The sequence below is a fragment of the Gymnodraco acuticeps genome, unplaced genomic scaffold (assembly GCF_902827175.1).
Source record: "Gymnodraco acuticeps unplaced genomic scaffold, fGymAcu1.1, whole genome shotgun sequence".
NCBI lineage: Eukaryota > Metazoa > Chordata > Actinopteri > Perciformes > Bathydraconidae > Gymnodraco > Gymnodraco acuticeps.
Window position 1 is genome coordinate 546884 of NW_022990299.1, and position 25252 is coordinate 572135.

Genomic DNA, 25252 nt, shown 5'->3' on the forward strand with positions numbered 1-25252 from the left:
CTTCAAGAAAAGTGACACTTTCAGACTCCACCAGGGATGCAGTGATTTTAGACAGCTACTTTTTGCAGCGTGATGCCTCCCTCTCTCTCCCTCCCTCTCTCTCCCTGCGCTGGCCCCGGCCCCAGAATCGGCGTAAAGCATCCACAGTATGTTCGCAGGCTCGGGCTGTGTACTAGGAAACATGAGCAGGGTGAGATATTCAGAGTCCGGGGTGGTATGGAGCAGGTCGCTGGATAAAGCAGAGCAGGAGACGGCGGTCCGTGTGGTTTGAGCTCAGGATCTCAGGACGGGAACATGTGAGCAGGGAATGGGCGACTGGAAACAGGATTATTGTTCTACACAGCAGAGAGACGCAGGAGGGCCCGGGACAGGTAACTCACACAGATACACGTACACACACTGTTTTAGGAATATATATCAAGATTTGGAACCATGATGGAGGGATAAGCGCACCTAAACTTGACCAACTTTGAATGGAATTGCTGTTTTATTATGACATATAGTTTGAAATAAAGCCTATTTAAAACATAATTTAAACATTTATTAAAATGTCACTGCCAGTGTTATGTTTTTGTATCACTCTATATTGGCTGCTATTGATGGCACCGCATCTATCCCGGTGACACATTCAATATTCAACTTGCACAGAGGAATTCCAAATTGAAAGTGAAGAGGAAAACACAATTTCACATTTCTGCAGACTTGTTTGTTTTGCATTTAAAAGTGAGAGCACCGACCACAAATAAATCATGCAGGATTTGTAGTGACATGCGACCGCAGAGCAGAGGAGACATGGCAGCAATATTCAACATGCTTGGAGTTCAAAAACACATTTTTTAAAAACCCAAATCAAGATTTGACAAGCCTAACCACCCAGTCTGAAGGCTACTGTAGTTTCACTGAAGTAAATTATATGTTCTCACAAGATGTTTGTTGAAAATATGCAAAATAGAATTGTGTTACTTCAGGTTTCAATCTGAGTTGAAGATTGAAAAGGCGTTTTAATAGGCATTTTTCGCACTCATTAGCCAAATGTATGGAGCAGCTGTCTGCACTGATAACACTTATATTCCCTTTTTGAATTGCTCTTTTTCAAATCTATTTGTAACATTTAGTGCACACCCAACTACGTGCAATTATTTCGATTGTGTATGCGTTACAAGAAGCTTTTTATGCATGGCACTTGCAGTCGCAAATGTTTACAAAGAGCGACCTTATAATGACGCATCACAACAGCGCCGTTACGCACGGCCCGCCTCAGTTTAAGACGGTCTGCAGGCTGCTTCATTCAGTGTGTTTGTATTAGCAGACGCATAGTGGAGGTCAACTTTACCACACACCAGAGAAGGCTCAGAATGTATCAGAGAAATGTGTGTTTTCCAGGAGAAATATACTTCTTTTTTGTTTTTCAGCGAGCAAAAGTTCTATTTTAGTTTACGATTGCATCACGGCTGTTAGGTTTACACTTCATTTGTAAAATATCCACTCTTGTTCCACAGGAGAGACACGGGGACACTGTGACAAACCAGGGGAGATTTTTGTTTTCCTTTTTTAATTTTTGAAGAAATCGTGGACATATCTGGCCAAAGATGAACACCATTGTGTTTAACAAGCTGAGCAGCCAGGTCCTGTTTGAGGAGAAGGCGAAAGAGGTGGAAATGAGCAGCAGAAATTATCTAGAAGTGATCGAGGGGCAACATCCGGACCTCCTCTCCAGCAACCACGGCATCAGAGACAACCAGGCCATCAGACACAGGCGGAACGGGTATGTGGAGCATTCTGCTGCGTTTAATGTGAGACTTTGTTGACATGTCCGGGCTTACTGATGAAGAATACCTCGGGTATTCCACTCAGCATAGCAGTATCAGTTACAGCACATAAGTGGCGTACACATATGATTTTCGTTATAAAAGTTCTGTGAGGTTCTAACGTTATGCATAATTAAGACGGGTAAAAAAGATCAAGCTCAAAAACGTGTTTGGTAAAAAGTCTTAAGAATTACATTGGTGCTCTGTGGATAATACTCCTTCAGTTTCTATTTATTCAATGTCGGATTAATAAAATAACTCTAAATTGCGCATTTACGCATACAAATTAGCGCCTATAAAATACCACGTTCTTTTTTATGATCTACAACTGCAACCACTAATTTATCTGCATCTCAAATTTGAAACTCCAATTTAATTATAGAGTCCGGATGTTTTTTATTTGTGGTTTAGTGCAACAGGATCTGATGGCTCAGGGAATTCATATTTACCGTTTTTCCAATCTGGTCCTCATTTAGGTGTTGATGTTCACAGCTAATCTGGAAATGAATAAATAGGTCAGCCGTGTTCAGTAGTGGGTCTCATAGTATACATCTGTTTCCAATAAATAAATGTGCCCTTTAACTCTCTGTGTGGTCTAGTCAATCACACATGAGTCAAGTGTTTTTTCTTTAAATCATATATTTTATTTTCCCTCTATAGTGACTGGGAGCAGGTGTAAGAAAATATCACGTCACTCTGTTATTAGTTGCCTATTATATGCATGTGTATTGGGTCAATGTGTCATAGAGAGAAGGACAGCTTCATAATCCTCCTCAAGGACTAACCTTCAATAATAAGAAAGAATGTTATGAGCTGATGTGATTGTGAGACGTCACCTCTAGGGAAGCATCAGTGTTAACGAAGAACATTAAATTATTAAACAGAGGTGTGTGTGTGTGTGTGTGTGTGTGTGTGTGTGTGTGTGTGTGTGTGTGTGTGTGTGTGTGTGTGTGTGTGTGTGTGTGTGTGTGTGTGTGTGTGTGTGTGTGTGTGTGTGTGTGTGTGTGTGTGTGTGTGTGTGTGTGTGTGTGTGTGTGTGTGTGTGTGTGTGTGTTTTACTGTTTAGTTCAGAACACGGAGCGAAATGTCCTTACGGATGTTCTTACTGATCTAGATTACAAGGAAAATATTTGTAGAACATGAGGCAGACTTGAGGTTGGACTAAAATATGTTACATCTGCAGTCAGTGGAGCTTTTTGGTGAGATAAAGGGAGAAGCGGAGCACAGCACCATACTGACATCTACAGGTTCATAAAACCTGGGAGAAGGTGAGCCTTCACACACCAGGACCATCAGGCTGCTTAAGACGAAAACAATGTTAATATCCTTTAAGAAATTATCCAATCAGTGTTGCTAAATAAGACATTCACACTGATCTTTTTTTAAAAATCTTGTATACTATCACTACAATATTCTTTAAAGTGCATTTTATTGGCTTTACTCAGAGTGACTGATTTTGAACTTATATATTTCTAAAAGTAAAAAAAAGGTTTGGATAGGAGAACTGTTTGCACTGAAAATGAGTTATTTTTCCAACATATATATTCCTGCTGTGATGTTTTTATAGCATCCTCAGGACATGTGTCATAGCCCTTTTTTCGTAAAAGAAAACCAGAAGTATAATTTCAATTTCTTGGTGGCTTGGCTGTGAATGTGACCCGGCTGTGAATGTGACCCGGCTACATTGTTCTTGGTCTCCTTGGGTGTGAAATGTTAATCTGGCAAAAAAACGTATGCGTCGGAGCAAAACGTTTTTGTTTGTTTTATAGCAATGTGCTGGTGGTTTGTGGGACACGCAAAGAAAAATAAACTGTGATTGTCTGTGTGTACCTCTCTCTTTCTGCTTCTGCCTCCTTCTGTCTTTTGCTATGTCTTTCTTACTTGTAATCCAACCTTTCTTACTTTAATTGCAGTGCTTTGGGTGAGAGAATTGCATACTTTATAGAGTGTTGTTCGCATATGTGTCATGACTAACATGCAGGACTCCACTTTAAGCTTCACAACATAGTAAAAAAAACATAATCCTGTTTGTTTATATTACTTAAAACCAGATACAACTCACATTTTTGAATTGATAAATACAAATCTAGGCTTTTCTCCAACATTGTATCTGATATAATGAACACATGATGTTTCTAATAAATGCAGAATGTCAAGTCCTCCATCTTGAAGCAAGACAAAATCCAGCATTATTTGTTGGCAGATTCTAAATTAAATTAAAGTAACATTATACAAAAATTATAATAATTGTGCATGGACAAAAAAAGAAGTGTCCAGATTTAGATTTCAAACCCAAAATGCTTTCCAAAATTCAGATATGCACGGCTTATAGGTTATATTTCTAGATGTACATATACCTCATTATTAAGTGTGGTATTTGGTTGACCTTTTTTTTCTACCTGCTCCTCCAAAGGGGTCGTCCCGGCGGCGGGAAAGTGCGACACAAGCGTCAGGCCCTGCAGGATATGGCGCGGCCGCTCAAGCAGTGGCTCTACAAGCACCGAGACAACCCCTACCCCACCAAGACGGAGAAAATCCTGCTGGCCCTCGGCTCGCAAATGACCCTGGTTCAGGTGAGTCTCCTTTCTGCTTCTTATCATACTAGTCATGTAGCAAATAAAGACAAAATAGAATGCAGCCAGGCGTGTGATCAGTGAGGGGGAAAAAGTGAACTTTGATTTATGTGGTGGAGTTTGGGTCTAATTGGGTCTGAAATTTGGATTTTGACTTGCATTTGTAATAAGGAGGCGTGAGTAGTGGGCTGTTTATTTTACAGTATGCAATGACCTTATTTCTACTTTCTTCCAAGAGCTACATTTGGAAAATTCTTTTTAATTTCACTCAAATGTGACAAAGTGTCTAATGTTTGAAGTTATATAAGTCGGAGGTGTCCAATCTTTTCGATTTATGAGACCTCCTTTTTATTAGTCTTGTCAATCATCCAAAAAAAGTGGTTTTATTTATTGCATCGTACATTTTATTGGCATGAACAGGTGAGGAATGTATAATATAAACATAGTAGGAAAAAATACAGAATATTTGTATCTTCAGTCCTCTTTGGGTTATCTCCTATTTATCCTTGAGCCCATTGATAGCCCCAACCTGCTGCTTAGGATCCCCAGGTCTCGATGTAGTAATACTGTTGTATTATTACTGTATGTTTCTCATATGCTATTGCACCCTCTACTGATAATACAAGAGTACAGTGGACTACCAGACTTTAGCAACTGACCACTGAGAGGAAAAGCCGGTGTGTATGAGTGTGTTTGGTGTCTGGCGCTTGCAGCTGTGTGTGTACAGTATCATCTGGCTGACAAGGTCACTGATACGGCCTCACAAAGTCTGCGGCGGCTTTTCGGGCCGCCGGCCACAATGCTTAATCTGGTTCTCATTTTGGGGGAGCCTGATGGAGCTGTTTGTTTTGGTGAGGGCGAGCAGAGTGCAGAGGAATGCTTTGTATTGGACACCGGGATGCTGTGCAGCGAACACACGCACACGTTTAAAGCTGACACCCAAATACCAGCAGCCGTGTCAAAGGTCGGGGGATGAGCCCGATGACAGGCAGGTGAATGATTTTCAACGCATTTTCCAACGTGGGGGTTCTTCTTTTTCTGTGCGTATGTTTGTTTGGAATTTCTTACATTTGACATTATTTGACACTTCGATTTTTTACTGATGTGGTTACAGTAGTTTGCTGAGATTATTTGGTCAATTTATTGAATAGTTGATCGACAGAAAAGTGATATCTAAAATGTTATTCATCACATACTGTAAGTTATTAAACAAAATGCTTTTAATCCTGTTTCTCCAACATGAGAATGGTAAGAATATTGAATATGCAATCATAAATGACATATAAATGGAATATAGGTTATAGACTTATGGTGACAAAAAAAACTATGAATATAAAGACATGATCTTAATGTACTGGGTGTTTTCATTTTTTTTCAATATTTTTTTAAGTAAACAATTGATTTGATTCAACAAATCTTTCCATTTTTTTTTGTATTATTAGCTGCAGCCCCCAGAGGCCTCTTCTCCCTGCCTATGTGTTCATGGAACCTAAAAACTGCCCATTTCTTCCACTGTTTGGTCCAATCAATCCACCGCTGCCAGCAATGGAGAACGCATCACTTCCTGTGCATTTTCCCCTGGAAACACCAACCTGGCACCAGGTGTTGCAACTAAATCTGTCATGTTTTAGCAAAACAGCCCCTTTTTTCCATGTAAACATTGTAAATTATTTCTTTAAAGTTTGTATTAATATGACAGTGCCATCTCTCCATCATTGTTCAAATCCCTCGCCGTGCCTGCATGCTGTCTGATCGACGGTGCGTACAGTTCAGACAGGCCACGGGTGAGAGAGCTGGTTTGGCTCCCCCTTTTTTTAATCTATTTGGGTGTCATCTGAGCAGGCGTGCCATCCCATCCCATGTCTTTTCTCCCACCCCATTGACAGCCATCTTTCCTCCAGTCCTCATTAGCGAGCCGTCCCACGCCTCGCCTCGTCTCACCTCGCCTCCCCTCCGGCGGAGCCACATGTACTAGATGCCGCCTTCCCCCTGGAGTGCCACAGCGCTGGGCTCGAGACAAAAGGATGTGGGATGGTCTTAGTTAACGAGAAACACGATACTGGAAGAGGGGATCAGAAAAATAAGTACTCTAGCATAAGGCCCCTGTCCCAGCCCCTTCATAAGCCGCTTGAAGTCTATTGAGCATGAAAAGTTATTCTAGTATAACATCTAATGGTCTCCCTTCCCAGTGCAAGGAAGAGCGCCGGCTCGAGTGTCTTTTTTATTGCATCTTGAAGACAGTGTTGGAAACATTTTTATTATTGGAAGGAGGCTGGGAGTCCAGAATAAGCACGGGAGACGTTCATCTCGGTCGGAACATTGGTTAATGAAACGTTGCGTTCACTGGCCCTTCAGCGTTTGGAGGGTGTTTAATGTTTCAACATGGCGTTGATATAGTGAAGATGCATGCTGGGGTGTCTCTGTGAAGTGTCTGGGATGTTCCTTAGGGCTGCTCTGCAACCTGACTCTGCTTCTCTGTCTCTTGGTTTATCTCAATGAGACTGAAGGCAGGCAGAGAACAGACATCTTGGAAGGGAAGTAGAGCTGTTTGGAATCCTAAAGTAATACATGTTTCTATTTGCTTCCCTCATTCCTATTGCTCTTTTCTCTCAGGTATCCAACTGGTTTGCGAATGCCAGGAGGCGACTGAAGAACACGGTGAGGCAGCCAGACCTGAGCTGGGCGCTGAGGATCAAACTCTACAACAAATATGTCCAGGGCAATGCGGAGAGGCTGAGCGTCAGCAGTGAGGACAGCTGCTCAGACGGTACGCCTCGACTGCATCCAAAATCACATTACATTAAAAAAGCTTTTATCGCAAGCTTTTTTACAATAAGCGCAATCAACCATGTGGATATAAACCCAGAACAGCCAGAATCCTGCAGTACATTAGCTTCAAATAAGCCAAGTCCTTCTCTCTTCCAAGTTCCATTCCAAGTTAAAAGAGCTGGCTAAAAATGGGTAACTGCCCTGTCATTATTATCATTATTTCCTGAGCACTTCTCCTTTATTTTCAGGCACATAAACATATGTTTTGAGATTAGTCTGTGACCCTTGACCTCTTTAGCTCTTGTTGGTTGTATTTGGAATCAAGTAAGTTTAGGGTTATTCCTGTTTTCTTTTATTTAATCAATCCACTAAGCTACATTTTAATTGGAATCACTTAAAAAGGGACATACTTTGAATGACTCACTTTTTTATTGCTACATTTTTGTATTTGGATGGCGTACCAAGCCGCAAAATGTTAACTAACAATCAGATCTTTTCTGGGCTGTCTAAATAATAAAACAGGATTTCGACAAGCCTTTTTCATTTGGCACTTCTTCCCATTTCACATGCATTCTCATAACAATATCGGGATGGGGGTTTAAAAAGCAGGAGCTAAAATGGAGCGTGGGAGAATACAGGTACATTCTGGTGACAGTATTGGAGAAATAATTAGTTTCATTAACATAAAAGCATGTAAACTTGTTTTAATATAAACCCAAAATACAAAAAAGAACCTGAATATGAGCATGATATGTCCCCTTTAATATGTATTATTGGCAGGGTTTGACCTTCTATGATCATGGTGGAAATCTTTGCATTACTGACGTCACATCATAATATATCACATGAAAACTCAGTTATAACTTACCCTTGTTTGAACCTAATGTTCTTTGTCCAGAGTGAACAGGATAATCCCCTTACATCATACTTCTTCTGCCCCTGAAATTCAAATCTAGCATTATGACATGAAATGAAGCCCAAGGCCATGCAATGTCCCTCTGTGCCTGACCCTAAAGCAGCGGATGCAATGCAGGGCCATGTTCTGCGTGTATATAAATGGCGAGTGTGTGACCCAGCCGAGAGACGCCGAGGCCGGCGGGCTGCGGCGCGCTGTCATTAAAACACCCCGCTGAGCCAACCCATGTCCCAGAAAATGAGTAGCTCTCCGTCAGCCGTGTATTTACAGCAACTGCCTCTTTCTACTCGCTGACAGCACTGAACACATGCAAGGGAAACAAACAAATATAAAACATACATAACTCACTCAGAGAGAATGAACAGAAAGGAAGAGCACTGTGGTGTCGGTGACCTCTAATTAGATTTTTGAGGAGGAGAGGCTGAAGCGTGTGGCTGGAACAGGAATGTGTGCATGGTGTTTGCATTGTGTCCGCCACAGGCCACTGTGCCACCGGAGGCTCTGTATATCTCCCGGACTCTTCTCCATGTCACATTATGGTTATGAAGCTATCCGCAGCCTGCTCCCACTTCTAACCCATGCGCTAAAAAGCCCTCCATTATGTTTTTATGCCTATGATTTTGTTCCAGAGGCTATTTATGAGGCCAGACCTGACTCCTCTGACTCGGCGTAGATTCCTCTTAATGTCCCAAAATGGTCCAGCTTGTTTTGCAGAGAGAAAAATGCAGTTTCCCTACATGTCATGTAGGTGTTTAAAAGGAAGTTTTATTTAAAAAAAGGTGGATGACCTACATGTAGAGGTAAAAGGACACTCTTATGGGATTATAATGATTAGATTTATTATAGCGTTTGTGGTTTCAGAAGAGAGGCTGAAGCACTCCCTGAATTCTACCTCAAATACACAAGGGAAAAAGAGCAAGTATGTTACCTCCATGTGTTTCTGATAAGTGGGAGCTATAATTTTAATTTGGCCCAGGTTGAATCAAAAAGTCCAACCTGCCCAAATTACAAAATTACAGTCTTGGCAGGGCCAGTATCTCGAGTGAACTTCTCCCTGATTTCCCCCCTGCCAGAGGATATCTGTTTTTTCAGATATCCTTCCCACTCAGTTTCTTTCATCAGGTAGAGAACTTCGCTTTAATTCAATCTTTTCTGCCGCAGAGCTCCCTGGAAATTATTTATTTCTGCAGGGGAATAGAGGGGCAATGTGGTCTTGATGGAGAGGAAATAGGCTACCATCCGTTATGCTCTGGTAATGCGTCCAAAGTCTCGCTGGGCTTTCTGCTCTTGAGGTGATGCCAAAAGCAAGGCAGGAGCGCCAGGTTAAAATCTCCCTGCCCTGCTATTTAGATTCAGGATTAGCTCAGAATAACCAGACCGTGAGTCAGTGGGGATGTACATTCAATGCACAGAATTGAGTTAGACTTTACCTGGAGAAGCATTTGCTGAAGAAATGTGTCTGATTGCTCGGATGATGATTTGGCATGATTTGTGGATGTTATAGTCATTTGTCACCTATTAAACTTAATGTATTTGCAGTGTGCGTAAAATATATTTCTTTAAATAGCAGTAGGGGCTGTGTTATAAATACAATGGCACTAAATGGGCCTCTATTCTTTGTAATGCATTACATAACTATAAACTGTCATCCACATTAACTCATTTAATCAGTGCAATAATGAAAATTATAGAATATAAAAATATAATATATTTATAGAGACTGCTTTAAAATATTAAGACATTCTTTTTATTTTAACATCATGAATAAACATTTGTTTTACCCTTCTACCAAGAATAACACATGATTTCATTCAAAATAAATACAAATCTGTAAACATAAATCTATAAGATCTGAACATTTAAGGAAAACACAGGAGTTCAAGGTGAGCTAAAAAGGATAAAAATAGGAAGAAATATGCAAAGCAATAGGATCTGATTGAGTAAAAACATTTGTAAAGATGCCCTGCTTGGAAAATGTAATTCTGCAAATCATTTAAATGTATTTCTTCTGATTTTCCCCATGGTGGCGTAGATGGTGACAACCCTCAGAGGACACAGAGCAGCCCCGAGGAGCTCAACAAGCCCATGTACCCGGGCGTGATCAAGAAGGAGGGGTCCTCCATGGTGGGCATGGGTATGAATATGAGTATGGGCATGGCCATGGGTATGGGCATGGGTATGAGTATGGGCATGGGCATGGGCATGGGAGCGGGCCTGCGCTCTGCCGCCTCAATGACCGAGGACTACGTGTCTCCACCCAAGTACAAGAGCAGCCTGCTGCACCGCTACCTGAACGACTCTCTGCGCCACGTCATGGTTGCCAACGCCGTCATGGACGCCCGCAAGAGGAACCACTCCGGCTCCTTCAGCTCCAACGAGTACGACGACGAGCTGCTCTCGCCGTCCTCCTCCGAGGCCGAGGCCAACTTTGTTTATCGTGCTGGTAAGGAGCCACATTTCTTGCATTCTTTCCCTTTCAAGAGTCTCCCTCGCACACATGACATCCTTCACTTTTGTTCTTTTTTCGACCCCTCCATCTGCACATTTTGTTTTAATTCCTGCAGCTGGTCCAATATTTCTAACACACTGTTTTCTCCCCGCCTCAATATGGTGTGAATCTTGTTAATTCTGAAATGGAGATGCGGTAAAGAGGACCTCTTTCTAATAACTGTTCTATTAGATTTCAGTGTCTCCAAAACAAAATATCGCACATCTACGTATCAGTGGAGGAGCCCATGTAGTGTCACTTCACACTCTCACACAAGAACACTGTCTGTGTCTGCAGTCAAGCAGAGAAGGAATTCCCCCCGGCCCACTCCTCTGACCAGGCTTTAGCAGGCCAGACACAACAAGGCCATGTGGAGCACGCTCACTTTCAGACTACTGTTTGGCATGCCTTTGATCCTGCCATGAGGTCCCGCTGAGAGCAGGGGCAAGGCAAATGGGGCTGTGTGTTTGTGTGCCGGCAGTCTGCGTGTGTGCAGTCCGTAAAATATCTTTTTTTAGACCAAGGCAGCATCACTTTTAGGGGGAAAGTAATAACAGAAAAAACTTGCGCAACAAAGTTGGATCTGTTGATTTAGGTCCTTTTACAGTATTGCTGCCCCTGAATTCGGCTTCCTCGTCGTCCTCTGTCACTCATTCTGCTGCAGAATGAAAAACACATTCCAGAGGCAGATAAAACCAGATGAAGAGGTTTTTTGTCTAAATGTTTTTCACAAATTCTTCAGTTTTTCTACCGGAGGGAAATAATCATTTAAAATGTTTTGCTTTATGGACTTTATTACGAGCACATGTTTTTATTTAGGGAGTCTTTATTAAACATTTCAATCGAGACTAAACTGAATACTAAACTATACAACTAAATTGAACTTGTCAAAATGAATAACAGAAATAAATGACAGGGCAGCAAATGAAGATGAATTAGTCACTGAAATACATACAATCATTAAGCAGAACCAACTAATCATTTATAATAATTTCATTCATAATGGTATTAGGTTCACCTTGATGTATACAAAAGTAAAAATGAAGTGATGAGTGAAATCAACATTTTGCTGAACGTTAGCTTAAAAGAAGAGCATATTAGAAGCCTTCCCAGCATGCATTGTTTTAATGTTAAAACTCTCATAGTTTGAAGAAAAACTGCCCTATTGTTGAGCCAGTCACCAAGGGTAGCCTAATACGTTGTCTTTATCTTAGGCAGCACAGGAAGTTGTTGTTTTTCGCTGAACTAGCTCAAAATGTTTCACAGCGGGTTTATTGATGCTGATCTTTTCCTCGCTGTAAACGTAGTGTCATGAACTTGCAAATCAGTTAAACTACGGTTGTTACAAATGTGTCTAAGCTGTGACAAATCAAGGTCAGATCTGTTCTTCAGATGAGAACACTGGGTCTTTGTTCACAACCAATTGTGATGTTTTCACTTTCTGTAGAGCCTTGGCAGTGCCGAGGGGAGGAGGGGGTGGATTTGAAGGTGATGGAGTGACGAGACGGGGTCTTTGTGCGAGGAAGAGATTTTATTGTGTTTCATTCAAAGCTCGTCTTATGGACAAATGTGTTTCATATTATCCGAGCGTGAAGGAGAGTGGGGGGGTGTGTGTATGAAATGCATGAACGGCTGTGACGTTTACAATCCTCCTGATCGAAGAACTTGAAACCCTGTGACCTGAACCAACATCGGGCTTTCTCACATCGAGGCACCTGCTGGGGCTCACACATGGAGAAAGAAACAAAGAGATGGATAGACCAAGTGAGACTTATAACTCCCTCTTTACCAGATTTTAATAAGAGAAATCCCTAAAAAAAAAAGGATTAGTTCACCTGGCTGGCCTGCTGTTTCTAATAGAGAGTAACTATTTTATCTCTATGGTTAATATCAGTTCTTGGCACTGACGTCTCCCTCTTGGATTCCTCGGGCCCTGGCACTTTTACAGAAGTGTTACTCTGTTACATGCAAGTGAAGCTTTTGAATCCACACATGGAAAGTTCTCCGAGGCGGTGTTGACTCATGGGATGGAACACCTGCTGGGGCCCTCGGATCCCATCGCCCGGTTGAACAAACGCAACAAAGAAAAGTCGAGAAAATGACCTTTTAATTCCACATCTGATCTCGCCGACGCAGACAGAGCAAATGAAAGAGAGGGAGGCAGGGAGAAATCATTTTAAGCTCGGGTTTGCATCACTTCCCCTGTTTTTGACGCCTGTGGCTGCACATTCCAGATATTTCTGAAGTGAACGCATTCCTTTTTGAAAAATAGTGTTATTGTGTTTTCATAATAAGGGAAAAGTGTTTCCGTGAGTTGCGGATTTAACATAAATCTGTAGTTATATCAGTAGGAAAAAAGATTAACTCTGATTTAAGCTCTGTGAATGTTCCCCACTTTTTGACAATGACAAAATATCTGCAGTTTCACTAAAGGGAGGAAAATAATTTGAACTAGAAAGAAAGATCAGAATAGTGTCTTTTGGCACATTCTTTGGACGAATCCCTGCCTGTAAAATGATCGGGATTGGTCAAAGCAAAAGTGGCGTGCCTGGCGACCATCATCCCATTGGCTAAAAGTCCAGTAATGGACCAGTTTGCTGTTGTGGCCGCAGCCTGAGCCCACAGTGTTATCTGTGACTACAGAGGGCAGTCAGACGTGGCAGGAGATGGAGAGTGTAGATTTACCCCAGTGGAAAACTACACTTATTCTGGCTAGAAATGGACTCACACACTTGAAAAAACACACAGTCATGTACCATTCACAGGCCGCATACAAGCACATGCACACATCCAGTACAAACAACCGAATACACACACACACACACACACACACACACACCCCCACACACCCCCACACACACACACACACACACACACACACACACACACACACACACACACACACACACACACACACACACACACACACACACACACACACACACACACACACACACACACACACACACACACACACACACACACGCACACACGCACACACGCACACACACACACACACACACACACCTACAATCCAAAGCCTGTGGGGAATTTCATTGAACACAAGGAGCAGTAGAATTCCATCACACATGCCAGGGGTTTCATGCCAAATTACCCTTTAATGGGATATTAAATGGCAGGAATCTGGCTCAATGTTTTTCTTCTCCCTCAGTACCAGATTTCGCCCCGTCCGATATCATATAGATCATTATTCGGCATACAACTTCAATGTTTCTGCGGACAGAAATGGAGCGATCTCGGTCAGACATTTTACACGAGGTTGACACTAGTACATTTTCTCAGGTTCTCCCCTTGTGGACTCTGGTTACAGCTACAGTAGGCTGATGGTGAACGTAGATGGCTTGCCAATTCTTCTATTGATGTGGAAAAGTATGAATAGCTGAAATCAAGTCAGTGGCCACCAACAACTTTCCAATAAATACATTTTTCTGTTCTTTTTTGGAAAGCACGTCTATTTGATTAAGATAATAAACATTTGTCTGAGTCCATGTTAGTGAGCTAAATGCTATCATTGGCATGCTGACATGCTCAGTTTGGACCTGATGATGGCATTTGATAAAAGGTTATTGTATTAAACTACAGAAGTGACTCCAATAATTTCAAAGGGAACACGACCATCTGCAATGGCTAAAAAAAATAGGTTACTATGTGTATTGCATTTCATATGAAGTCAGAGACTCTTGGTCATGCAGTACAAAGTCTTATTTATTTAACACCATTTAAGAGACTTATTTCTTTGTCACGTGCTGTTCAACTCGTATTTTTCTTAGAAATTGGTTCAATGAAAACAGTAGTGATCCTACGGGCCTTTTCAGAATCAGGTCGGAGTGAGTGTGCCAGACAGTTATTGCATCCTGGGGAGATTGCTGGCACTTAAATTGCTCTGGAGTTGTCCAGGTGAATGGAAGAAAAGGAATCTTAATGTGGAAAAAAAATCTCTTGATAAAAAATTTGAATATTTTTGTCTCTTTTGGTGTTTTTTGTGATTTCTATCATGACCCTTCTCATATGTTTTTATGATTTCTATCATGACCCTTCTCATATGTTTTTACTAACTATAAATACTTCACTACATTTACTTTACAATCAATGTCTTTCTTGTCTTCTCTCAAAGAGAAACACGTAATGATTTGTACAGCAGCATTGTTGATTTAAGACTCCGATGTCACGTTTGCTAACGGGTGAACGACGGCGTCATTTACTGCATGCCACAGAGCAACAGAAAGACAATGCTTGACACAGAGCTGTTCGGTGACAATGAGCCACTCCCCTTCAGTGATGAATGAGTACAGAATCCAGAGGTGTGGATATACTGGCTTCGATGACCTCTTTCCACAGTTTCATAGGAAAGGAGAAAATAAAGACAGAAAGAGGAGGGGTTAGTGGTGTTGTTTCCAAGAGAGAGAGAGAGAGAGAGAGAGAGAGAGAGAGAGAGAGAGAGAGAGAGAGAGAGAGAGAGGAGAGAGACAGAGAGAGAGAGAGAGATGAGAGATGAGACATAGAGAAGAAGAGAGAGAGAGAGAGAGAGAGAGAGAGAGATCGAGAGCATGAGAGAGAGAGCATGTGTTCCATCCAGATCTACGAGTGGAGTTTATCCAGTCCAGCAGCGGCCTGGTGGGATAAGAAAGAAAGCATGGTGGCTTAAAGACTGAGACAGTGGTTGGAAGAACTGAGAGTGAGCAATGTGCGTGTTTTTAATTCGTCTATACAGATCTGTCAGAGTGAGTACAGTTCATAGGACTTGGTTTTCTGTGCAAATTAGGAGATTTAAACTGAGTTGAAGGTAAAGCTCACATTCATAATTTTCATACGTTGTGTCAGGCCATCTAGATCATTTTCGATCAACGCTGATAGTTTTTAAAACAGTAAGATATTTTCCTAAAAACAGTTTCCCTGTTTAGCTGTAATGTGAAGAGACTTCGCTGCCACCTGTTTGTTTCTGGCAGAAAACCAGATGAGTCAGGGAACTAATGGCTAACACTTCTTAAAACTTATATCACACAATTTTCTTTGCAGACAAATCATTCTTTGATTTGATTTGATATACTTTTTATTAATCCCGGTGGGGAAATTGTTTCTCTGCATTTGACCCATCCTAGTGTTAGGATGGGTCAAAGTGAGAGTGTGTGCTGCCATTTTGAACGGCGCCCGGGGAGCAGTGTAGGGAACGGTGCCTTGATCAGGAACACCTCAGTAGCACTTGGTCTTGCCGGGACTTGAACTGGTGACCTTCCAGTTGCCAAGCCAAGTCCCTATTGACTTCGCCACCACCGCCCCGAGGTCATTCTGTCGTATTTTACATGGATGTTTGCCTATTTCCTCTCTTTTTACACATTTAAAAGTGTGTACCATGACATTGTAGTCAATAATATGGTGAATATCTATTCAAAAAGTACAATAGAGAAAAAAGGAAATTAACAAATATTGAGGCAGCCTTGGAAACAGGGTAAAGGGACATTGTTTCCAGACGGACAAATTACTTTTTGAAATGTAATTATTTCAAATTGAAATACTTCCATACTTCAGATGAATTGGGGGAAGGAGAACTAGTGAGATGCAGACATTTGAACTATCACAATGGCTACATATCACTAAGGTTATGTTAAACATATGTTGTGTAATATAGGTGGTCAGAAAGAGGATTTACTGTAATTTACAGATTAGCATGGGTTAAGGATTTTATACATATATAAGTTAAACCTCTAAGAGTGTGAATGTACACACATATTTGTTGTGTAACTATAGTGATGTATGGAGTGCAGTTGAGTGTCCTGCAGGGTGTGGCTGGTGCAACAGTGGGAACAACAGTTGGCAGTGGTGAGGTATAATCCTGACATTAAGCTGTGGTGCAGCTCCATACGAATGGAAAGGTGCATAAAAACACAGAGGAAATTAAAAAAAGAGGAAACCCTGATGAACCTGTGTCACTGGAAGATTGGCTTCCGACCGCTAAACAGAGGCTGGGTGAGGGCAGTGTTCATGCTGTGGAGAAGTGTTAACAGACAAACATCGGGACAGACGCTGTTTATACGCAACTCCCTAACATAGAACATAGCAGAATAATGAGCCCTCTCAACCTGATCGTTTTTAAATCATCTGCACGCCAAGGCTTTAAGGGTTACACTCACACATTCGGGTCATCAGAAAACACAGCTGGCTGCCTAGTCAGGGAAACCGAGCCGCACTGCCCTGGCCCGTATAAAACACAAATTGTTTCCATTTTAAAAGCTGTGTCTAGAACAATAGGCTGCCATTGTGTTCCCACGGGACAGAGCTGAGCGGAGAGAGGTGTGACATAGTGAGCGCACAGGACACACACAGAAATCCCCCAAGAGTGTGAGAGGGCAATTCAACTTACCACTGTGAGGAATTGCAACATAATGATGCAGGGAGTGCAGCGCAAACATATCATTTGGCCTCCAGATCCTGGAAAAAAGGATATTTTGGGGCACATGAAAACACTTTAAATTCTAAATAATGTTTACTCGTGGTTGTTGCATTTTTTCCCCCTAATGTGTTGGTTCAAACAACGAAGCTTCCCTGAGGGTGTTGTTTGGAAAGCTGTGATAGGATAGCTCAATCAGGAAGTCAGTCTAGTTTAGTATCTCTTGTACTTGTTGTGTCGGAGCAGTGGTCATCTGTTCATCATCACATGTGTCATTAAATCAGCATTTAAAGAATGAGCTCTCTGATCCTCAAATGCTATCACTGTCTCCTTTTTAAATCTTTCGTGATCATCCGTTGTTGTCACGCCAAATCCCAATTCTTGATTCCTCATGATGAGCCTTTTTTAGTTCGTCCATGGCAGTCCGCGCACACACGTTTGCCATGACAACATATTTACTTCTCGGTCGAGATGCTCTTCTCATTTTGGCTGATTTACAGGGGCCCTGATTACAGTCTGTTTACTGGCAATCGTAAACACAATGACAACCTGGCAGTGCTTAAACATCTAAAACACTGTTATTATTTCTCCATCTAGCAAGAAGACACAAAGCGTAATCCTGTTTTTCGGAGCTTGGTTATCTGCCTCCACCACACACACACACACACACACACACACACACACACACACACACACACACACACACACACACACACACACACACACACACACACACACACACACACACACACACACACACACACACACACACACACACACACACACACACACACACACACACACACACACACACACACACACTGATGTGTCATCGACTGGGCAGACTTGGAAAAAAAGGCAACATAGAAAAAGAAAGGCAGTGAATGAGAGAGTCACTTCTTAGGCAGAGGCTCAGTATCTGTCTGGCTCTGCCACTGTGTGTATGAGCTAATTATTCAGTGTTTTTTAAGTGATGAAAGTGTTGTCAGGGCAAAAGGAGAAGGCATTCAATTCACTCCGTGTATGATGTCTTTGGCTAACTGAGTGGAAATGACAGTTTGGTTCTTTAGCGCTTCAGACTCAGACTCCTTCACCGCCTTTAGAGACGTGAAGAGAGAAAGAGAAACGGCTGGAAGGGGTAATGTTAAAGTACTGTTGGCCGAGCACACTGCAGTGGCCTGCCAAGGCATCTCTAACTTCATTTACAGACTCTTCTTGACATTAAAGAAATATATAAAAGTGCGATCTGGGGAGGCAGTAAGTGATCGCTTGGTGTCGCACCATGTGCTAAACACTCTGTGGCTTGGGTTGGTGTCAAATCAAAGATAGCATCAATAGACATAGCCTGAAGTGCTCATGAGTTCCTTTTTGAAAACTTGGCAAAAAGTGGTCAAATGTCTGTACATTCAGTTATTTGAATGTGACTTCTCAGTATGTCCCATAAGCTTCGTGTCACACACGTTTCTGGAGATAGAATGTAACTCTGACTCACCTGTGATGACAGTAAGTGCTGGCTCTTCCTGGAAACGAAAGGAGCTGCGTAACAACGTGATGATCTGTTCTATCATGCTGACCTGCTCTGCGGTTGTACAGGTCAGCGGCGTAGCAGATTGTCTGCTACGCTACTCTGGTTCTCATCAGGTGCTTTAGAGGAGATCCGCTTAGCTCATTTCCTTACTTCAACAATTGAGTTTAGATGTGTGTGTGTGGTGGAATAATCTTCTCATTCTTCCTTTTTTACCATCACTTTCCTTTAAGCCTGGGTTTATACATCCAAATTAATAGCTTTATTAATTAAATAAACTTTCACATTTTAGAAAAATGCTTATTTGCTCTCCTTCTGTGAGTTAGATGAGATTATTGATGCCAGTCTCAGATAAGTGGTACTGTATACATTTTCCCTAACCCTAAGCTGTTCCTTTAATATACTGTCCCTTCCAAACACCTTATTAAGTTGTTGGTCATGGGAAAATTGTCAAACTGTTGAGGTCCTATTTTTGGATAGGTGTGATTTTTGGTGACCTAACACTTGACGCTTATTCTAAGTCACTTTGGATAAGACCACCAACCAAAAGCCTGAAACGTAAATGTCCTATAAAATGTGTGTTTATTTGTCTGCCTAATTCAGCCCAGCCCTTGGTTTGTGCACCAGGGCCTGCCTTGTTTATTGTTGGATGTTGCTAACAACAGCACCAGATGGTAATGATGATAGTCAACCACTCTCCTCCACAGTCGTCTTAACAGGTGTAACCTCACTCCCTTTCTAATTTGTCAGTCCCCGCTTGTTTTCTCTCATTTTCACCAAACTAGACTAGTTTTTCTTTTTTTGACCTCTTATTGCTCTCCCTTCATTACCCCGCGGTGATGTTAAGTGAGCTAGTATTTTTGGACTTCCAGGATGACGCCAGAAACCATCAAACTTCTTAGCTTTCCCCCTGTCAATGGAGCACTGGAGCCCGAAGGCAACAGCGACTGAGTTTTCAGCAGCGCTCCCGTAAAGCAAAAAACTAAAATAAATAAGGAGAAAAGCAGGATAAATAATAAAAAGTCCTAATACTATTGAGGATTTATTGAGTCTTTGGCGCTGTCCTTGTTTTTTTTTAATGTTTGAGGCACAGAGTTTGGAAATTGAGTTTTTGTACGCATTGAGGTTCCCAAGGGCAGGGACTGGATCTTACTCCAAGGGTGGTCTTCGATATCACTTATTTGATTGTTCTATAAGGATTATCTGTAAAGTGGCTGCCTCATACGGTTCGTTTTTTAAGTTGCTTCCTTCTTGATTCCGCAACAACCGATCTATACACCGAGCCCTGCCGCAGTAAACACTGAGCTAATATATTTTGGGGCGACATAAACAACACAGGAAAACAGTGTAATTGCCTGTAATTACAGAGCTGTGATTATAGCGATGCATATTTTTACACAGGACCATTCTGCTTCCAAATACAGGCAACAATCCAATGAGTAGATAGAGATAGAGTGCAGAGATGATGCCTTCACAGCCTTCACCAATCTACCTGATATTCAAAATCTACGCCAAAAAACAGCTGCTTGAGAAATGGCTAGGAAATAGAGAATAAGAAAACATGAGAGATAAAGAAGGGATGTATTACATCAAGGGCTGTGAAAAACAGCTTTGAAAACGTGCTTATTCTTGACATAGCACTGAATCACCCCTTACCAAAACATAGACGGGAAATATTCCATTTGTTTTGGCTGGGCTGCATGAGAATGGTCAGTCTCTACCTGGATCACGGATATTAGAACAAATTGCTGCAGTGACAAAAGTGGCGGACAGAAATTGAGGGACCAAAGGAATATCCATGAAGGAAAAGGGACCTGCTGATAAAGCCAGCTAAAAACAGCGGGAAAGATAGGTCAGCAGGGAGTTGTGGCCAGAAAATAATGTCTTCGGAGCGCTTTGACACACTGAAATCTCATTCTGTGGTTCTGTATCATGTCCTTATCTCCCTCTAACACATACACATTCATATCATCTTCTGTCTAACAACCAGGAGAAAATAGCTGAGAGTGAAGTCTATCAATCTCTGTGGAATACACCTATTACAGAGCGAACAGGAAAACTACAAGAAATGTCATTATCAGGCTCGTATTATCCTTTGCAAACACAGTTCTGTCAGCAAATGTTGCGATACATGGAAACGTTTTTTGAAAACCAAGGGAGGAACAGAGCAAAGTATTGGGAATAATTAGGCGCTTGTGTCAGTTTGGATCCAGATCTTTTGAGTGCATGAAGGGTTTTGGCGAGGTTAGAGGTGACGAAGCAGAACGGTAAAATGTTGTTTGCGATTTCTCCCAAAAGTTCGGAGTCTGGCAGTCCGTCTCTGTGGCTGTCTGCAAGGATGCTAAACCCTTAACACAGTGTCCTCGCGCAACCTTTTTCCAGTTTTAACAATCACGGGAATGAAATTCCTGTGAAAATGAAGGGTGTAGATTAGCATAAGGGAAAGCTCAGGGACGCCCGTCGAATGTTGTGTTGCAGTAATGGTGGCTTAAGGAATGGCTCGTAAAAAACGCCAGCTCAGGGTTAGTCATTCGCTTTACTGTGAAAAATGGAGTTAAGGTTTCAAGACACTGACTGTCCCTGAAGTGGCATCTAGTAGGCTGAAAAAAGAGTCAATGCAAGGAAGCAGGAAGTCATTGTTGAGGGAAGCGCTTGGTAAAGATGAACTCTTTGGTGCCTTTTGACTAAATGGAAATCCTGAGGTAGTTCTTCAAAACGTTCTCGCATTGATCAGCCATCTATACCTGGTCACGTTTAAGTTCTAAAAAGCCGTTTGTTTAGTTTACTTAAAGAGAGCGCCTGGAGGCTGCACGGCTAAGAAATCCAGATGCTCTGCTCTATTTTGATGCCTCGTGAAATGCCAAGACTGTGTCATCATATTGACTGCTGGGCAAAAAGTCTGTAGAACTAGACCCAAGACTGAAGACAGGTTCAGCGCAAACTCACAAATCAACCCGCACACACACGCCAATGTGCACATGGCCTTTCTCTCCGAGTGAACATCACGCTGAAGTAAACACGCCGGTTGCCCCGAAGTGAAGTTCGGTTTCATTATTTAATTACTGCTATTTCCCCTCTAATGTTTTACATATGAGTTAGAGATTGCTCCCATTTGAAAAGAGAAAAAGGAGCAGACATCCATCTTTCTCTCACTGACTCACTTGCTGCCCTTTCATTCCCACTCACATCTTTTACGCTCAGTCATTTTCAATCTGATTTCCTCGGACAACTCAATTACGTTGGCCGGGGCCCATTTGTTTTCGATCAAAATATTAGCGAATGGAGTTTATGAGTCATAAGAAACATCTTTCAACTCAATCCTATTAGTCACCTTGTTTTTTGACGGCTTCTTGCAAATAGTCCTTTTTGTCCAGCGTCTTGAGTAAAGAGAGAAAACAGAGCAACACATGTTTGCAAGGCACAGGGTGTACAGTACAGACCTCACACACACACACACACACACACACACACACACACACACACACACACACACACACACACACACACACACACACACACACACACACACACACACACCTCCTGAGCCTGTATGTTCTGCTACATTTCAATAAGTCCTCATTGACCCTAGAGAACTCTGCAAAAATAACCTTTTTCTTTTTTCCTTTTTGTCCTTCTAGAAACCACAGACCATGGATCAAGTAAATGTGACAAGTGAGTTTCTTTTTTTTTTTTTTACCAAGAGCCAAGATCAAATCCTTTATTTTTCAATGGTTACAAGCTGAACTTGACCTCTAACTCTGTTGTGTTCTTTCCTGTGCGTGTTCCTCTGATCATCAGTAGCAGCGTTGGCGTAGGACTTGCGCAAAAGGAAAGAGTGAAGGGCAAGGACGAGACGTACTGGAGAGAGATCAACGCCGCCATGGCCTTGACCAATTTGGCGCAGGGTAAGGACAGCGCCTGCGGGACCACCAGCTGCATCATCCAGAAGTCCTCCCATATAGCAGAGATCAAGACTGTCAAAGTGCCGATGATGCATAAATATTAGTGCTGACATCATCCTCCCATCTCTCTATGCAAACCAGCAAACATTCCTGTTTCACCAAACTTACCGGAGTCCAATTAAACTCCCAAAGAAGTGAAAAGAGAACTGTCGTTTACAGAGGGGGCGAGGAAGTCCGGAACACAAAGAGAACTCGTTCTTTTTTGTATTGGTGTATCTGAAAAAGTACACAAGGGGCCTTGACCATCATTTTCTTTGCTGGGTTGAAAGACAAACGTTGATGAGTTTCACTGCAGTATTTCTTAAGACAAGACACTTTTGTAATGTTAACTTATTTTTGATGAGTATGATTGTTTTATGTCCTACTTTTTTATTCTACAAAAAAAAATGTGTATTTTGCCAAAAGTGCCTTTGTTATTTAGACAAATAACTTGCCGACTGTGGTCAATGCAAAGTACAGATAATGATGTGCCTCTTTGGAATATTTTAGTATGTTAGGTCATGATTCAGGATTGGTTTTGTGAATGAAACCTACCTACAGTATTACAGCCTGTGCCTTAAGGACTGAATGAGCTCACCATCTAAGGCACTGACACACACACGCTCTCAATATTTCGCTTAAAGGCATTGCGCCTATTTTGACTGGAGTCTTCATTTTGACTGTAAACCAATCACTGTTTTGTCTTAGCCAGCCCTTTGCTGCTGGCAGGCCAACAATAACTGTTGGATACGAACGTAGATAAGTTGCCCTAACGTGAGCAGCAGATCTACAAGCAGCAAATATCCTCCTCCTTGTCCATATGTAGCTGGACCCAAATAAAGTCACGTTCCCCCACACAATCTCACAGATTTACATACAGGCTTTAAGGTTGAGTATCTGATCTGACAGAAGAATGACCTGAAAGGGATGTTTTTACTTTGCATTATCAGTGTTTTATGTGGACAGTGTTGCCTTTTGTGCAAGATAGTCTTGAGTTAACGAGAAAAGAAGTCCGCCACCAGCCTTTTGATCCTCAGTCCTCTCAGCTGTTTAGCATTACATTCAAATTGCTGTTTACAAAAATTCGGAGGACAGACTTAAAGGTTTTATTTCCTCCCCCCTCGCTTTCTTGTTTTGTTTGTCTTTGAAATGCATTTCAGTATTATCTATTTGTCAGCCAAGCAACAGTTGGAAGTATTCCTGTTTGTCAGTGTGAATATGTGTGGTCGTTTTGTTTCTGATCAAAACTTTTTTACCTGGTTTCACTTAACCCTACCACATTTTGTCATCCAATGGAAAGACACTCCTTTCTAGAAAAGTACTGATGCATATGTTATAAACGTTTGCGGCGAACGATGCCAAGTTCTCAAACTGGGGGAAATCGAGTTGGACTTATGGGAGAAACTAAAGTTGGCTCTGTATGCTGACTTTTTAATTGTATGTATATCTTTAAGGTACTGTTTATGTGTGTCAAAATGTACACTCCTCCATAAATGGTGCAGTCTTTCAATTTTTTTTGACAACCCATACTGTGCTTATGGTCAAGGACTTTGAGAGGGAGCTACACAAAGTGACATTTTTACCTTTTTTATGTCTTGAATGTGCAAACTGGTAAAAATAGAAAGAAAAATCTGCACTTACAGTTTTTGGTTTTCAACCAGAAAACACACAACCTCCATTGAGAGCGAATGGTGTTTTTACACAAAGGTGAAAATAAGTTAAAGGACTACCCTGTGTTATTCCTGTTGGCGTGCCTATGGAGATATAATGAAATCTATCGCACTAGCCAATCCCCAGGCACTATTTTCTTATGCAGTGGGGGTTGAGGGCTCCCACATGTGTTTTTTATACACCTGATCCAGGCAGGATAGCTGTGGGGTAGTGCCGGGCTGCTCCTTGTGTTTTTAATCTCACCTCTGGACCACTCGCGACCCTCACACCTCACACGATACCCACTCCCTGGGAAGAGAGAGAGGGAAGGAGGCTTCGGAGACAACAGAGCAGCCTTTGTTGTTCCTACCTGAACTCTCTCCCCAACAACCTCACCATTTCTAACAAAGGGATTTCTACGGCCAACATGTTGGTAATGTACACGCCTTTCACCGGCCCTGCTTTCACAACCAAGCTGAAAAATAGAAAGCAACGGTATGTATTAAAGCCTATAAATTATTATTGCGGACTTTGTAAAAAAGAAAGTGGTGACCATAGTTTGTTTTTTTATTGTTAAGTTATATAAATTGAGATTTTTCTTTTTTTGTTTGTTTTGATAGAGACTGGATAATCAATCCAATGACCAAATGCATATCTCCTTGTATTGTCCAAGTTGCCCTTATGTAACATTTCTTTTATAAAACAGTTGTTTCTTGGTCAAAGCAAATAATGAATGAATAAACCTCTGAATGAAATGATGTGTTTGTTAGTGTTCTTTTTATTTTTTAAATCTGGCTCCTACAATGCTAAATGCTCCACTATGTTTACCAGTTGCTGCTGTCTGTCCACTGTTTGTTGCTGACAAGTGAGTTCCAGAGTTTTTTAGCAAAAACATTACATGTTGAATACCTTACATCAAATCATGGCATACGATCCGAAAACAGAGGAACAGCAAAGTAGGGAGATAACTATAGAAATCACTTATGTCAGATGTAAAGTAATTAGATAACACACAGTTGTTAATTATTTGGGACTTTTACCTTGAAAGGGAGGGCACTTCCTTTGTTACTGCTATCACTTCCTGTAGGTACAGGAAGTCCTTTTTCCATGGAGACAAATGGAATTAGCATACAATGGGATCACACTGCAGAATCTGCACCAATTCTCCACTCATAG

General features: G+C 41.7%; 1 protein-coding gene across 3 annotated transcripts; it reads left to right on the forward strand.

Moving 5' to 3' along the window:
- Positions 1 to 271: 271 nt before the first annotated feature.
- mkxa (mohawk homeobox a) lies at positions 272 to 24831 on the forward strand. Of its 3 annotated transcripts, XR_004569595.1 has the most exons (8): positions 272 to 371; positions 1500 to 1765; positions 4222 to 4381; positions 6995 to 7148; positions 10099 to 10509; positions 22124 to 22157; positions 22284 to 24571; positions 24697 to 24831. XR_004569595.1 is itself a non-coding variant. In XM_034222627.1 (7 exons), the coding sequence occupies exons 2-7, from the start codon at positions 1590 to 1592 to the stop codon at positions 22489 to 22491; spliced, it is 1143 nt and encodes a 380-aa protein (XP_034078518.1). In that variant the 5' UTR covers positions 272 to 371; positions 1500 to 1589; the 3' UTR covers positions 22492 to 24831. The 3 variants fall into 3 exon arrangements, 2 of the variants coding, with proteins under 2 accessions (XP_034078518.1, XP_034078519.1); XM_034222627.1 differs by having other exon boundaries at positions 22284 to 24831; XM_034222628.1 differs by having other exon boundaries at positions 22287 to 24831.
- Positions 24832 to 25252: the final 421 nt, after the last annotated feature.